Consider the following 17,345-nt stretch of genomic DNA (forward strand, 5'->3'; position numbering starts at 1 on the left):
TGTTAGTCTTTAAGGTGCCACCAGACTCCTTGTTGTTTTTGTGAACAAACTGATTCCATTTTAAGGGCTTGGCCTCAAAAGTATGACCATTTTCTTAACAGCATATTTTTCTCAAGACTTCACTTGGCACATTCCCTAATGTGAGCTAGAGATCAGCAAAACACTAAGTCTGTAGTATCTGGATTTGTTTTGCATGAAGCTAAGACAAAAGATGCACATATCCTTTATCATCTAAAGTGCCTCTGTCTGAATAGCAATGTTGAAATGCCATGAAGAAGTTAATCCCACTCTTATTTATGCAAAACAAACTGTTTCCCTGAAGCAAGAATGAGCATTAGAAACCTGCTGTCACAGATTTTATTCCTTTCCTAAGAATGTTTCTATTCTTAGCCTGTACAATTCTGCCAAGTCACTGTATTGCAGTAAGACGACTGCACATCTCTGCCCAGAGATTACTGTACAACAACAAACTGAACTGGATTTCTGTAACCTTTCAAACAAAATCCAGTGCCTGAGTGTGTACTTCATTCATATGAAACCACAGATGGTGATTTGTTCTCTGTGGATAAAATTCTGAGCTGAGAGCAGCATAGCACCTATCCATCATAGGGCTTAAGTGGGACATTAGTTGTACACATAGGCCTTGTGCTAGCCCTAAATACAGGGGTGAATTTCACCCTATCTCCATGCTGAATGATGTTTGTGCAATCGCGTTTGTGCTTCTAGGGCCAAATTTTCAAAACCTGAACTGATTTTTGGCACAAAAAAGGAAACATCTGAATGATGTCTACTTTGGAAAAAGAGTTACCTTTGGGAAAAGACAGTTACCTTTTCCGTAACTGGTGTTCTTCGAGATGTGTTGCTCATGTCTATTCCACAATAGCTGTACGTACTCACCACGGGCACCAGCAGTACCCATGGGGGCGGGGGAAGCACCTCCCATGACCCCTGGAGTGGCACCTGCTCTCCCCACCCTCAGTTCCTTCTTACCAGACAACTCTGACAGAGGGGAAGGAGGGTGGGATGTGGAATAGACATGAGCAACACATCTCGAAGAATACCAGTTACGGAAAAGGTAACTGTCTTTTCTTCTTCGAGTGATTGCTTGTGTATTCCACAATAGGTGATTCCAAGCTATATCTGTTGGAGGTGGGTAGGAGTTCAAAAGTTCCCAGGACTGAGGACAGCCCTGCTGAAGCCGCGTCATCCCTGGTTTGGGGGAAAATCGCATAGTGCGAGGTGAATGTGTGAAACGAAGACCACGTGGCAGCTCTATAAATGTCCTGGATGGGAACGTGGGCCATGAAGGCAGCCAACGAGGCCTGCACCCAAGTCGACTGTGCCCTCATAATGGGTTGAGGGGGACACCCGCCAGCTCATAACAGGAACGGATGCGCAAAGCGATCCAACTGGAAAGCCGCTGAGTGGAAATTGGCTGGCTCCTCGCGCGCTCAGCCGAGGCGACAAACAGTTGCGAGGACTTTCTGAATGGCTTGGTCAGCTCGAGGTAGAAAGCCAGAGCCCACTGCACATCGAGCACGTGGAGATGGCGCTCCTCACTGGATGCGTAACGCTTGGGGCAAAGGACCAGTAGAAAAATGTCCCGACCCATGTGGTAGGCAGAGACCACCTTCGGGAGGAACGCGGGGTGTGGGCGGAACTGGACCGTGTCCTTATGAAAGACCGTGTACGGCGGCTTGGAAGTTAGGACGCTGAGCTCCGAGACTCACCTGGTCGATGAGATTGCGACCAGAAAGGCCACCTTCCACGAGAGGTGAGACCAGGAGCATGTGGCTAGTGGTTCAAACGGGGGCCCCGTGAGACGAGCAACACCAGGTTTAGGTCCCACTGCAGGACCAGAGGTCTAGAATATGGAAAAAGTCAGTCCAAACCCTTAAGGAACCGGCCAGTCATAGCATGGGAAAATACCGTGTGCCCCTGCACTGGCGGATGGAAGGCCGATATGGCTGCCAGGTGCACCCTGACTGATGACAGCACCAGGCCCTGGGCCCTCAGGTGGAGGTGGTAATCAAGGATAAGCTGGATTGGGGTGGTCACCAGAGAGACACCCTGGTCCGCCGCCCACCTAGAAAACCGGGACCATTTAGCCAAATAACCGCGGCGAGTGGAGGGCCGTCTACTTTTGAGGAGGACGCGCTGAACCTGCTCTGACCACGTCCTTTACTCTCCACCTAACCACTGAGCAGCCACGCCGTGAGGTGAAGAGCTGTCAGGTTGGGGTGGAGGAGCAGCCCTGGTCCTGAGAGAGCAGGTCCGGGTGGAGCGGCTACCGCCACGGTGGAGCAACCGCCAGGCCCGTGAGGGTCCCATATCAAAGCTGCCTGGGCCACGCCAGGGCAATCAGGAGGACCCAGGCCTTGTCTGCCTTTTTCTTCTCCAGGACCCTGCTGATTAAAGGGAATGGGGGAAAGGCGTAGAGAAGCCAGCCTGATAGGAGAAAGGCATCGGAGATAGTGTCCCTCTCCAAGCCCCCCTGGAGCAGAACCGGGGGCATCACTGATTCTGCCAAGTCACAAATAGGTCCACCTGGGGAGTTCCCCACCTTCTATTGTGGAATAGCCATGGAGGGATGTCATACTCAAACTCAGACTAATGTTGGGCATATTTCAGGTTTGAATTCGTTCCGGCCCAGGAGATCCTGATGGTTTGCCATTCATAACTGGAAGCTCGAAGATGGATAAATTTTCCTTCCGAAAGAGTCCAGTCTCCGAGAGTCTTTGTTCTTTGGGGTCGGGGCTGGCTGACCCTGCCATTCCCTGTGGTTGACCGACTCGACCACCAGGGAGTTGGGCACCGGGTGGGTATACAAGTACTCATACCCCTTAGTGGGTACAAAGTACTTGCGTTCCACCTTTTTAGAGATGGGGGCCAAAGAGGCTGGTGTTTGCCACAGGGCATTTGAAATCTTAGCCACCCCTTCATGGAGAGGGAAGGCAACCCTACCCAGTGCCGATGGGGACAACATGTTAAACAGGGAGTTTGAGGGCTTCTCCATCTCCTCTGCCTCCCTCTTTAAGAGCTCTTGGTGGGCCCTGAAGTCCCCTTTGGGGTAGAGGGGGGCAGGGCCACAATCACCTTCCCGGGCAGGGCGAAGAGGCCAATGCGATGCTCTGGGTGTCGGCTGGCACGGAGGGTCCGCCACCTGGTCAGACTTCGGGCATGGTGCCGAGGACATACGTCCCACCGACTCCTTTCTCAGAGGTCTGGAGAGGCAGGCCGACAGTGCTTCCGAAGCTCCAGCCACCGAGCGAGCTCCCACCGGTGGCTGTGCCGGAGGCCACAGTATCCACTGGTACCATTGGGCCAGCCACGATGCTCGGTGCCACTGCACCTGCTGAGGCACTGGTGGGGCTAGCTGTTCAGGTCGGCTGGGCTGGCCCATTGAAGGACGGCTATGAATGGAGACCGGGATGGCGTAAGATCTGCTGCTGTCTCCGGATTGGGAGAAGCAGCGGTGCCGGGATCTACGACGGCCATGGGACAGCAATCTCAACGTGGAGGACTGGTACCGACAGTAACAGCTGCTCCGTGAACAGCCTTGACGGGCGGACCCACAGCGGTGAGACACTAGTGATCGACACCCAGGGCTGCGACATCTTGGCGGAGACTTGGAGCAGGAGTCCAAGCAGGAACAGTGTCGACAACCATGCCGTGACGACTGCAGTACCCTCTATGAGATGAGGACCAATGGCGATGCCCGCTGCGGTCCCGTCGATATTCGCTCCTTCAGGACGAGCAGTGCCGCAAGTCCCAGCCGGCCGGAACCCAAACAGACAGTCTGGTCGGCGTCAAGGGCAATCCACATGGACTCTGCCCGGAGAGGTCTGGCGTCGGGAACATTCCCTCAACCGAGACTGGTACTGGGCCGGAGGTGACTGCAGAGATCCCAGTGGTGGCTTGCCTCTGGAGCGCGGGGCCAACATTAGCACCGCTCCGGGCACCGGCATGGACATAACGTCCCAGGCCACCTGGAGGGCTTCAGGCGTGGACGGCATCCGGAGAGGCCTGTTCCAAAGGGGCCAGGCTACTCCGCTCAATGTGAGTCGGAGGCCTGGGGCCCAGTGAGGATTGAGGACTGCCCGACATGGGTCTAGCCTCTGTCCCAGACTTCCCTTGGTGCCGCTGTGAAGCGAGAGTCTTTCTGGCCCTCTTGGCGTGCTCCGTGGATGGGGAGCGGTGTTGATTGGTCGATGGCACTGGAGGGTCGCCGCGTACCGATGCCGTGGTGCCGGGTACTGGTTTGGAGCGGCCTGCTGGGGTCGAGGTCAGTGCCAACTCCATCAGGATGGCCCGGAGCCTAATGTCCCTTTCTCTTTTGGTCCGAGACTTAAACGACTTGCAAATCTTGCATCTTTCACTGATATGGGTTTCTCCCAAACAGCGCTAACAGTCTGCGGGCGGGTCACTTCTTGGCATAGAACACTGACAAGAGCCGCATGACTTAAACCCTGGGGCGCGGGGCATGCCCCATCCCAGGCTCACTGACTAACTAAACAAGTAAGTAACTATAGGTGCTATCACTGAACGAACGAACAGTTCTGGGGACGAGCTACAGCAAAGCATTTCCCACGCACCTTCACTAGCGGCAAGAAGGAACTGAGGGTGGGGGGAGCCCACAGCTCCCCTTATACTGCGCCAGGTAGGCGCCATCTAGGAGTTGCGGGGGATGCTCCCCGCTATGGGTATTGCTAGGGGAAAAACTTCCGGCACCGGTGCACGTGGCGAGCACACACATCTATTGTGGAACAGACATGAGCAATCACTCGAACAACAACAAAACACTGCTGTTACAAAACTGTGCCCGCAATCCTAATTTTGTGAGTGCAAAGCAGGGAGGTTCCATTAAGACCAGGATGAACATCAGGCCATTTAACTGTGAAAGCACCACTCTCTTTCTTTGGCTTTAGTCCTATTCTCCTTGCTGGGAGAATTGGTGAAGGGAAACAGGTTTGATCTGCTCCAAATTTAAGATCTGATGGTCCCATTCAGTTATGCTGATGGAGGGGAAGTGGGAGTAAATAGGATGGGGACATGGAATGGAAAAGTCATAGCTTCAGTACACGTATTTCTAACTCTCAACGCCGTCAGCTGCAATTCCATGGAGTTTGTGGTTCAGAAAACTGTTTGCTGGCAGTGGCAGGCCTACGGTGGTAGCCTTTTATTGCAGCAGGGGCTGGGCTTAAACAAAGTATTAACTCCTGCTCTGTGCATGGGCCTGGATCCACAAAAGGGGGGGGGGGGAGTGCTCTGGGGGGGAAGAAATGAGGAGTTGAAGGTGTGGGAGGGGGCTCCGAACTGGGGCAGGAGGTTGGGGTGTGTGGGGGGGTGGATGGTGAGGGCTCCAGCTGTGGGTGAGGGCTCGGGCATGGGGCTGGGACCGAGGGGCTCAGAGGGCAGGAGGGGGCTCAGGGCTAGGGCAGGGGGTTGGGGCACAGGACAGGGTCAGGGGTGTAGGCTCCGGGCGGCACTTACCTCAAGCAGCTCCCAGAAGCAGCGGCATGTCCCTGCTCTGGCTCCTACGCAGAGGCGCAGCCAGGTGGCTCTGCGCGCTGCCCCTTCCGCAGACACCGCCCCTGCAGTTCTTGGCCAATGGGAGCTGTGGGGGCCACACTTGGGGAGGGGGCAGCGTGTGAAGCCCCCTGGCTACCCCTACACATAGGAGTCGGACGGAGGACATGTCGCTGCTTCCAGGATCCGTTGCAGAGACACGGCATGCATGGAGCGGGGCAAGCCCTGGTCCAGCTCCCCAGCAGGAGCTCGAGGGCTGGATTAAAACGTCTGAAGGGCTGAATGTGGCCCCCGGGCTGTAGTTTGCCCACTCATGGTCTAGCTGCTGCCCATATTACCCCCAGCTACACTGCTATTTTTAGCATGTTTGTTTGAGCTGAACTAGCAAATCTGTCTACCTACATTGAGAAGCAGGGTCCCAGCTGCAGTGTAGACATATTCTTAGAGAGAACACATTGTGTGCAGTCTTTCAATTGTGCTTTTGAATTAACTACTGCCTTGGGGTTTTATTTCATCTTTTTCCACTTGTGATCTTGGTAATTAAGCCTCCCTCTCCTCCTTCTTGTTTCCTGAGGTTGACTATTGCTGCCCAATGTGTAGGGGTTTGTATTTATAGCAGAAGTGCTGAACCATTCATCATGTATGTATATCTGTTTCTTTCTTTTCTCTATTGATTGGCCTCCTCTTCCATCTTTTTATTCCTTTTGCTATATGGTAGAAGAGAGAGCCTCTTGATAATCCTAGCTGGGGAATCATACTGCTGTATATGCAGAAGCCAAAGGATCAATATGAGAACAGAATAGAGTGCTTTTAAACAAGCATGGTCTTACAGGATTGTTGTTGTAATAATTACTCTCTCCAGACACTTTGGCTGGGTTGGGACTGCTAAGGAGGCGAGATTGTAAAATCAGGAAAGTGCAGAACAGATGTGCTGATGTCAGAAGAAAGGGCATTCTCTTTTGATTATTTTCTTGATTTCTTTTTTTTTTTTTAGTTTATTGAGATTACAAGAATAAAATTCCACGGTTTTGGAAGTCAGGGACTGATCTTTCCAGCTGTTCTGCCTGTTCTGCCTGTTACAACTAGAACACAGGACTCTTTTGTTTAAACATTTGCATAAGAGTGCAGGGAGCACAAACTCTTAAACAAAGCATTATTTCCTTAATAGGAAAGTATAAATTTAGCTGATAATGTATTAAAGAGCCCAGCCTTACTGTTCCTTTCTTAGAAAAAATACTATTGTTACTTACATAACATTTTTGGCACCATAAATGTACAGCATGCTTAAAAATATGGTTAAGACCTATTTCTTATTCCAAATGCAATCTCTAATGAAAGTGAAGGCATATTAAAAAAGCCAAAATAACCCCAAGCTTACTATATTTAAAAATATTAGCATTTTTAGGCCAATCGTGTGACTTCTTTTTTAAATGCCTGAGGCTGGCAATACCGGAGCTTACAATGTAAACAGCCTGAGTCAAGCCCAAAATATCAAAGTAGACAAAAAAAAAATAGAAAAGTCACTTATTGATTCTTTCCTGAAATGTGGCCCACAGTCGCCACCTTTGCTGTTTTGCCTTGCTGGGAACTTGAGTGTTGAGTTCCAACTGGGACTTTGCAGCAACACCCAGCACGCTCGCACTTAATGACCTCTTGTATGGAATATTCCATCTTCATGGACACTTTAAACTTGCTTTTAAAGGAATGAGAATGCTTTAATAATAAAAATAAAAGGAAATAAATTACAAGTACTTTGGCAATGAGGCAAAATGCCAGGCAGAGAGCCTAGAAGGGGCAGGTGCTGAGACTGTTGTGCTTGGAGTATAAAGTAAGTAATTAGGAATAAAAGCTCTTCCACTAACAGCCCCACACAGACCTCATCCATCACACAAACCACAGGAGGATGTGGGGGGATATGAGTCATCAATGAACCACACCGGTAAATAGACCAAATTAATTTAATACAGGAATGCCTGTAGGTGTAACCCTAAAATTACATTTTAGACACTTTAACTGTTAAACAAATATGTGTCCAACAGCTGTGGAAAGGCAGGACCCAGTCATGTAGCTCTTACTCACAGTAGTAGGGACAACAGTATCAAACCTGGACTCTGTATCATCAAGTGTTACTTTTTCTCATGGTGCCTGCCTTATTTTGTCTCTCCCCAGGCATGTCATTCATCATAAAATGATCATTTCTATTAACCAGTACACTAAAACATTATTCTATTTGTAAAGGGTAAACATCAACGTTTTTATGAAGCTAGCACACTATCAATGCATTTACTAAGGTATTTATAAAAATGCTAGTGCCAGGAATAAATGGTGTCCCCAATATCTCACACCTGCTTACATAAAAGTACTTGGCTAAGCCACTAATTTTTCCAAAATTGGATTTTTTCCCTTTAAAGCATTAGTAATTGACGCTGTACTTTAAATAGTGGAAAATCTGAATCAAGATTCCTTCCCCTTCTAGTGACTACCAAAAGACTAAGTCAGCTTTAGTCTCTGTGCACTATCACCCTCAGGAGCCAAGCATTTTCAGTGTTGTTACAAGCAGAGGGGAAAAAAATTACCTCATAGGTTCAGGGTGGATTATTTCCACTCCTAAACTAAAAGTTTTAAAGGAACCTCTTGCTCCTTTAAGTTCCAAATTCCAAGGACAAAGCCATCTTCATTTCAATAAACTCTTATAAGATAAGATTATTTTTACACTATGCTTCCAAATGAGGAAATCGAGACAAAAAGTTACTATGACTAGCAGCAAACATTTATTAAAATGCGGCAGTTCAATCTGGTTTCCCAAGGGAAAAGATGCCTACATTTATTTATGTAATTATTTATTAAACTGTTTTAAGATTTACTGAATGTACTAATCCATGTCTCTGGGCTCACGTACAATACCATTTAAAAGCATATACGAGACTTTCGGTTGAACTAATGGCCACATTCACTATCCTTCTCAATCACCAAAACTATACCCCTTCTTCAGAGGCCCACTCATCCCATTCAAACTACATAAGCCTGTGAAATAGATTGGTTTTGCAGCATGCTCCGAAGGTCAATAAACCAATGAGCAAGAGTTAGTTCCAAATTCAAGGGCCTTCCACAGGAAGGTCGAGCATCAGTAGATCACAACTGCCAGGGTAAAACATGAGAAGAGACGCATCCCCTGTAATAAGCTCTGGGCAGACAGATGAGATTTAGCACCAAGTGGAAGAAGCTAGATATTACTATTTCAGACTAAGTGTTTAAAGAGGCGCCTTATAATGAGGAAGAGTATCTGGAGCTCTGAAGGTAGCTGAAGATAGCAATTTCAAAGCAATCTGAGATTTATAATTCAATCTCCAGGAACCTAGAGTTGCTGTAAATTGAGTTTGCGATGTAATTTCTTAGTTTTAACTCAGCTTCTGATGTTTTGACACTGACTGCTGTTCCATTATCGGTATTAAAAGGACAATCAAGCTAGTTCAGTGCAGCATCTGCAGGTCTAGTCCTACTCTAACGGAAGTCAAAATTCTACTGTCATCAATGAGAGAAGAATCAGGCTGCAGTTCTTTTGTATAAAAGTATTTCAGTTGCTCCCATATATCAGTCTGTTCACAGTTCATGCTTCTTGAAAAAAGAAAGGCTTCATTATGACTACTTAGAAACTTTTCACCATCAGTATACTAATTATAGGACAATATCATTAAATGATAAATAAATATCATTAAATCATTAGTTAGGCTTTAGGACCCAATCATGCAAGGTGCTGAGCATATTCAGGATCTGAGAGTGATCACAAGTTTGCAGGATCAGTCCTAATTCACAACAAAATTCCACACCAAAAACTTCAGTACATTGCATGAACTTTCTTTCCAAGCTATGAGATTTTACATAGTCCAATTCATGCAAATGATTCCAAGGACTTAGTAAGGAGATTCAGGTCTACGCTAGGTCATCATTCAGAAGATATTGTAAAAGAAACTTACCACCTTCTTTTCCTCTTCTTTATTTGGATCATCCCCATAAGAAAGTACAAAGTCAATTCGTCGGACACCATCCCTGAAGAAAATAGAATCTTTGCTTTGGTGTCTCTTGTTAATCTGTGGAGAACATAAGAAACATAATTAAAAATCAAATCTTGTTATTGCTCCGAAACCAGGCAGAGGAGAGGGTTGTTTCCTCAGTTTGGTTCAGTTCTTCAGTCTTTTCAGACCTGAAGAGATCTGTACTTAGGTGAAATTTGAACAACAGCTCCACATATGAAGTTATGAAGTGATCTCAAAACTGGCTGCACATATGCATGGCCCATCCACATACCTTATGTGTCACAAATGTTATATAACTACAATATACAATGATATACATTAGTGTAACAATGCTTGGCAATACTGCTATAGTTAAAAGTCACTCACAATCTTCTGAAATGCCTCTTTTCAGTTTAACACTTTTCTGCAAAAATGATCATGGTAAGTGATTTAGTGTCTGAGAGTATGATGTCCACTGTAAAATATTAGCATGCCCCTTTAAACAAAGGCAAACAAGAGCACAGTTTAAAAACCTAAAAGCAGGTGGCACTACAGCAACTCTGAAAGTAAAGAAAGTCCATGCACTTTCCATTTCAAAAGAAGGCTCATTAAAGCAGCAGTTGTCCAGAAACATTGCTAAGCAACAATACTTAGATGATCACATACGTAATTAGAACACAAAGAACATATGGGTTACATTTAACAGGTTACATAATTTATTACTTGCCGTCCTTTAAAAAAAATCTCCTAGACCAATAGACCAGGAGAGCAGGGCAATTGTACTTTTAAAAAAAAAATCTAATAGTTAATTTCACATTTTCATTTGCAGGATGCTAGAATGGCATAAATCTCTATCAGTGTAACTGAGCTACTGAAATTATACTTTCAAATTAATAAAGATCACTACCTCAGCACGTCTGCTCTTGTCAATACTGTTAGGCTTGGATAATCCAACACAATGTTTTATCTAGAAACAACAACTTTTCTAAAACAGGATCTTTCTGATTATCCCACTCCAGAAAATCTGCCTTACCAAAATAAAGCAATCTACACAGGCTGACACTTTGGGCTAAATTCAACACTAGCCTAAAAGGGTTTAGGTGTCATAGACTTTAGTAAGAGTTGCGTGTGTTTACACAAGGGCTGAGCTTGGTTTTTAGGGCTCAATTCTACATTTTATTAGAGCTGGAAAAGGAATCATGTACAAAGGAGGTATGTCATTGTTAACTATAGATCAAATTCTGCTCTAGTTTACACCCCAAAGTACATAAAAAGTTCTCTAAAAACTTGCAAAGTAGTTATCTGAGTATGAACTTTGCTCCCAATTAACAAAAGACATGACACAGTGAAGCATGTTATGACCACAGCCATCCAAGCCACTAGCAGTATCATTCATTACTGTTTTACCCTGAGACGTCGCTTCAGGAACAGATTGTATCTCTTTCCGGTCTGTTGGAACAACCAACAAGGAGTTAGCAAGCATGTCATCCACTTCAAGGACCCAAATCTTGACATTGTTCTAAGCACAGAACTCACAGTGAAGTTAGTGAGAATTCTGTGTTCAAATCAAAGGCAAGATAAGGCTCCAAGCATATGGGGAGGGGATTAAAACAAGCCCTACATGGCTATAATATATCCTCCTTAATTATAACAAATCTAATGCAGCAACTGGCATTCATCGAGTAAAAATGAGGATCCCCCAATTTCTTTACTTTATTTCTATAATACTACCTGTTGCAAACTATGAGGTCACTTAAAAAGTCAAGCAGATCAAAACAGGCCAAGAAAAGGTCATCAGCACACAAATGTAACAACAAAACCAAGCAGTAGCTCATAAAAAGATCAAGCATCTTTTTCTTAGGCTTGCTTTATTTTGGAGTCATGCAGCACACAAAAAGCAAATGGGTAGCTATATAATGCCATATCCGATAAAATTATGCTTCAGGGCATAAATTCATCTTAAATGGGATCAAGAAAGAGATGTCCCTTATGTTCCACAACATAGAAAAAGTGAATCGAGGGGCTATGTCTTCATTTTTTACTTGTGGTATCGGTAACTGTTAGAGACAGGATACTGGACCAGCTATCCTTCGTTTGTTCCGATGTAGCAATTTCTATGTTTCTTTAGAATATGCCAACCTTTCAGAGAATTATTGACCATATATTTCAAATTAGAGAAACATACAGTGACAATATAATCTTTTTCAGAACTATTCTTCAATTCCCCCTGGTCCTCTTGTTCATTAACTAGCAATACTTTTGTGTATAATAATTACACCAGACCAACGAAGCTAGACTAATTCATTAGAGAAGAAACATGGGGAGTCTTGGAGAATGATTTTGCATCCACGACCCCTGAAGACTGAGAAGATCCCAGAAAACATGCAATCCAAGAAAGGGAAGAAAAGACACTTTGCATCTGAATTTTATGAGTAGCATATGCTTTTGCATTTACAATTTTGTAGGTACAAATAAATAAGAGGGTGAATACTTACAGATGCAATTATTGTTATTTAGACATATAATCCTTGATTTGAATCAGATAGCCATCAAAATGGTATCACAGAATCATAGGACTGGACGGGACCTTGAGCAGTCATCTAGTCCAGTCCCCTGCACTCAAGGCAGGACTAAGTATTATCTAGACCATTCCTGACAGGTGTTTGTCTAACCTGCTCTTAAAAATCTACAATGATGGAGATTCCACAACCTCCCTAGACAACTTATTCCAGTGCTTAACCACCCTGACAGTTAGGAAGCTTTTCCCAATGTCCAACCTAAACCTTGCTGCAAGTTAAACCCATTGGTTCTTGCCCTATCCTAAGAGGTTAAGAAAAACAATTTTTCTCCCTCCTCCTTGTAACAGCCTTTTACGTACTTGAAAACTGTTATCATGTCCCCTCTCTGTCTTCTCTTTTCCAGACTAAAGAAACCCTTTTTTTTTTTCAATCTTCCCTTACAGGTCATGTTTTCTAGACCTTTAAGCATTTTTGTTGCTCTTCTCTGGACTCTCCCTAATTTGTCCACATTTTTCAATTGCACACATACGTATCTGGCCTGAAAAAATTGCACCAGCAGTATTTTATGCTCTCAGAATGGGAAGTCTCTTCTAAAAATCAGGCCCTAGGAGCTAAATTCTGCCTTTAATTACCTGTGTGGGAGCTGACTACATTGAACAGCATTTGACTCAAATAACCTGATTAAAATCTACACAAACAAAGAAATCAATTGAATTCTGCAATCCTTAATCAGGCAAAACTTCCACTGAGGTCAGCAGTGTTCAGGTATTACAATACACCTATAACTATATTTGGCCTTCAATTATAGTGAAATCCACAAGGTTTCACAGGTGAACCAAATTCTGACCACAGTTACACGGTACTGAACAACATTAAATTTGTTCTTGTCCATAAAGTACTGAGTATCAGTTTAGATATCTAAGAATCTTATAATTTCTGTTTGGATCTAATCTAGGATGGGGAAAATACTCATATGAATCTCTCTCGCTCTCTCTCAGTCAGCACAAATATAATTACCTGTAACAGTTAGTGGAACGCCTTCTTATTTAGCACATTAATTATGCCCTTCCAACCTTCTGCTTTTAGATTTTGCAGCAAAAGCAAGACCACTCTTGCCCACTATGTGCATTTGCAAATTTAGGGGCTCTCATATAAAACCACTGTAAAGTAATTTGTATCAGCTGTATATTCTAAAGCAGCAGTTGGACAGATTCATATTTTCTCTGTCTTAACAGTTCTGTTATTAATTATGGCAGATCTATTTGATGTGAGACAAACTATCTATTACATTCATTAATATCCTGACTCAATTTAGCAGCTATTATATCATGTGATTTATATGACTCTTGGAGGAATCTATAACTGAATTACAAGGTACCTCACAAGTGTTACAGATGACTGGTGGAGGCTTATGAAATGATGTCACCCAGAATGTTCATAGTTTACAACTGCCTACAAGAACCTGATAAATCCAACAGTTGTAAGATAGATGAATAGAAACTATTCTTAAAAAAAAAAAAAATTATTTGACTTTTTGGTTTCCAATCTTCACCTATAGTAACTCTCCAATGATACAGTCCAATAACCTATATGAGAGCAATGTGATTTTATGAAATTTGGACCAGTCAGGTAATTGAGCATTATCACTTATCTATTATTAAGGGCAAAATTTCCCTTTCATGTAATTATGCAAGTGCAAGCCTATTAAAGTTACACTGCTTTAACTAAGTTCATAATTTAACCCTAAATCTTTATCTTCCATCTAACCATCCACCAGAAGTTGGCAGAAGGAACTACGTCTTAACAGCTACTTCAAAGAATGGCCCTGCTAGCAGCATGTTGCAGTGTTCATATAGGTATGAGCTAAAGCCCTATACCAGGGACTTCAGATCCAAAATAAAGGTTATAAACTGGACTAAAATATGGGTCTGGAATTAAACAAAACCTGCCCTCGAGCTAAGGACAACTGTAAACAAATTTCACATTCTGTTTTGCCTTGATGCATTAGTGTAAAATGACTAAACGCTTTAATGGTGGGCCCACCCCACTAACTGCAGTCTAATATCCCACCCATTTAAATCCTGTCACACAACTAAATAGCTTATGTGCAAGTCCTGACCACCTCTCGCCATTCCTCAGATCCAAAGCAAACAAACCAGCCACCACTAATACAAGAGGGGAAAGCAAACTGCTGAATGTGGCATCAACCACTGAAAAATCTTAACAGAAGGTGCTTTATAAAAATGACTTGGCTCCCACCTGGGATTCACACTAAGTGATAGTGACTGTTGTAAATGTTTACTTAACATTAAGTATCCACTAACATGCAGAGTTCTGACCTTAACTTATTCTGTCAAATATCCCTCATTACTGAGGTAAAAAACGCACACATTCAATACCATTTAGCAGGTGATAATGTCACAGCCACTGATGATTGAATCCTGTATGATTTCAGGAAAATCCTATCATCCTGCATTCCAACACATTAACGTGGAAGGCTACCTGTCTATGCTGCTGTATGCACTACTCCCTTTCCAATGGCAATATAGTAATTCCTCAGAATTCATCCTGCCATTAAACATCTCCCCACCTACGTGTCTACACAGTGGAAGCCAAAGAGGGAACTCTACTTTGAGCATTCATTTCCACATTTATTTCCAGTCAGAAATCTGTGTGGTCCTGGGGGGTGCATGTTTTGGAATGTAGTACTTCCCAGCCTGGATTCCCTTCCAACCTTAGCACATTCCCTAACATCCCACAGAGCCCCAACATTGCAGACTTGGGACAAAAGACTCAAACTCTGCTCCTCCAATCTATAGTTTTATAATGTTCCATTTTGTTTTCACAGTGTATGGCTACTTTTGGGCACTAAATCAACTGTAATCTAAGAAGTACTTCAGTCATTTTCAAATCTTTAGGAAGGACGCCTTATCAGTTAGCTTAATCAGAGTTGTACTGTATTGAAGAGCTATAGGATATGAAAATAATTTATAAGTTAACTAGCTAATTATGCCAATAACATTATTCTCAAATTTGGCTCTAGGAGTTGTACGATTATTGGCCTCCATTGCTGGAGAAGGCAATAGTCCCACATCCCTCAGAACTGAAATCTTCATTGCACCTGTCCTAAAATAAATTCAATTTTAGAATATTTTGCAGATTTGTAACAATAATGTTTACAAACTGATGATTTAGTTTGTTTTTTTATTGAATAGTTATGCCTGTCTTACTTCTAGCCTGGTTTGTAGGTTTTTATCTCTGAGATAATATCATAGCAATTTGAAATTAATACACTATAAATAATTTAGTTATTAATTTGTACAAATTAACAATCCACTGCAAAAATATTCCCTGTGGATTCTGAAATGCATTAAAATTAGAAAGACGTGAAAGCTGCATTACAGGAATCAGAGTTCTAGTCATAAGTAAGGATTCGAGTCTATCACAGGTGTTCCGTGACTTTTCGGGACCTCTGTGACTTCTGCGGCTGCCGGCGCGACTGACCCCAGGGCTGCCAGCACAGCTTGGGCAGCCCCTTGGCCAGCCGCACGGGCCACTGCTGGGGCAGTCTTGGCCTCCCCCACCCCTCAGCTCCAGCAAGTCATGGACAGGTCGTGGGCCGTGAATTTTTGTTTATTGCCTGTGACCTGTCCACGACTTTTACTAAAAATACCCATGACTAAAACGTAGCCTTAATCATAAGGGTAAAAACTCCAGTGGCTCATAAAGCAAACACAGTTTGCACCAGGAGTTTATTAGGTTTAATTTTTGAATCTGATGTTCATGAAAAAACACCTTTTTAACAGAATTAGCTAAACATTTTCTTAAAACTAAAAGAGAGAGATACTGATTAAAGTTCTTCCATGCTAAAAAAAAAACCCCTCTAAAATGAAAGTCATTCCTAAAGAACAAAAACATTCTGTAACTGCACTTACATGGCACATGCAAATGTATATGTGCTCCACCAAAAATCAATGAGCCAATTCATTCATCCCTGGTATAGTTCTCCAGTAACTCCAATGGAATTATTACATGAGGGATTCATTTAGCATAAGGTTCTGTAGCATTTTCTTGCTGTAAGGAACCAATATAATTTAATTGGTTGTTATCACTTTGCCAGGAAAGTGTAATATAAACCTTGTTAAGACCATGAATGTCCCAATTTCAAGGTTTGCTTCACGCAAGCAGCACAAAGTTGCAATAAAGTTTTCAATTTAAAAAATATATGCTTATAAGTATTTCCTGCACTTTTTGGTCTGAAGTTAAAATACACAGAAAAACTAGGAAGATACAGGGAAATATTTAAACAAAAAACAAAGAAAAAAAACTATGCTAAAAGAGAAAATGTGTGTTAATGTAAGACACCAGAGCCCAGTGTAAGTAAGCATACAATTCCAGTGCATCTCAGCATGTCATTCTCCATTTATATTTAAACTTTATTTTTGCTTTATGAAGGGAGTATGTATATCGGGTGTTGTAGTATATTTGGTGAAGCAAACAAGGAATAGGTTGGAGAATTTTTCAATATTAATTAGTTGCATTTGCAGCCTATACTTATTATTTACAACTTATTGCAATAAGAAACAAGCACATAAAATACCTCAAATTATGTTAGTGATTATTTCTTCATCTTTAACACATTTTAAAGTATCATGCTGACTCTGATCATTGATCACAATGATCACAACTACAGATCATTACGGTAGGAGGAAACAAACTTACATAGACTAATAACACCAGAATTAGAACACACCCTACATAGATTATTTCGTCAAACAAAACAATGAGTACAAACATAAAAGAAAAACTTTCCAGTTCTCTCATTTAACATCTGCATTTTGTCCATATTAAGTTATATAATCATTTTCAACTTGCTTGGTTTATGGATTGCAACCAAACACAAGTGCCGCCCATAGGCCAATCTACTATCTGAATACTTCAAATCCACATTTGCTTTCACATACTAGAGAAAACATGATTAGCTTTTGAAGGATGAGGACATGTTTGAAAAACTGGAAAATTTTCAGGGGGCTATATTTTGGCACACAATAATAGAAGACACCAAAAATTCATGCAAGGAAGCATGAATACTGCTTGCTGCTTACCACTTGATGATCAGGGATGAGTAAAGTAGTCTCAGTGCTGCTTAGGCCCTGCCAGTGGCATCATGGGAAAGACATAATGTTAGTGATGATGCAAAGGCAGCAGGACGTTTTAAAAGTTATTTCAGCAGAAACAATGAAGCTTTGGGTTTGTTTTTGTCAAAAGTTGTGCAGAGTGATTG

General features: G+C 43.1%; 1 protein-coding gene across 9 annotated transcripts in view; it reads right to left on the minus strand.

The window, feature by feature from the left end:
* ANO5 (anoctamin 5) overlaps positions 1–17,345 on the minus strand; it is a 92,067-nt gene that overhangs the window by 42,502 nt on the left and 32,220 nt on the right. For 4 of the 9 annotated variants that reach the window (XM_037899945.2, XM_027830129.3, XM_037899947.2 and 1 more), the window contains 2 exons: positions 17,167–17,214; positions 9,504–9,617 (listed from right to left, as the gene is read on the minus strand). In XM_037899945.2, coding sequence (XP_037755873.1) covers positions 9,504–9,617; positions 17,167–17,214 — 162 coding nt within the window. Of the gene's footprint in view, positions 1–9,503; positions 9,618–15,996; positions 16,123–17,166; positions 17,215–17,345 lie in introns of those variants that run through there. The other 5 variants (XM_027830130.3, XM_037899948.2, XM_037899946.2 and 2 more) reach the window with 2 other exon arrangements.

The sequence above is a fragment of the Chelonia mydas genome, chromosome 6 (assembly GCF_015237465.2).
Source record: "Chelonia mydas isolate rCheMyd1 chromosome 6, rCheMyd1.pri.v2, whole genome shotgun sequence".
Taxonomy (NCBI): Eukaryota; Metazoa; Chordata; order Testudines; family Cheloniidae; genus Chelonia; species Chelonia mydas.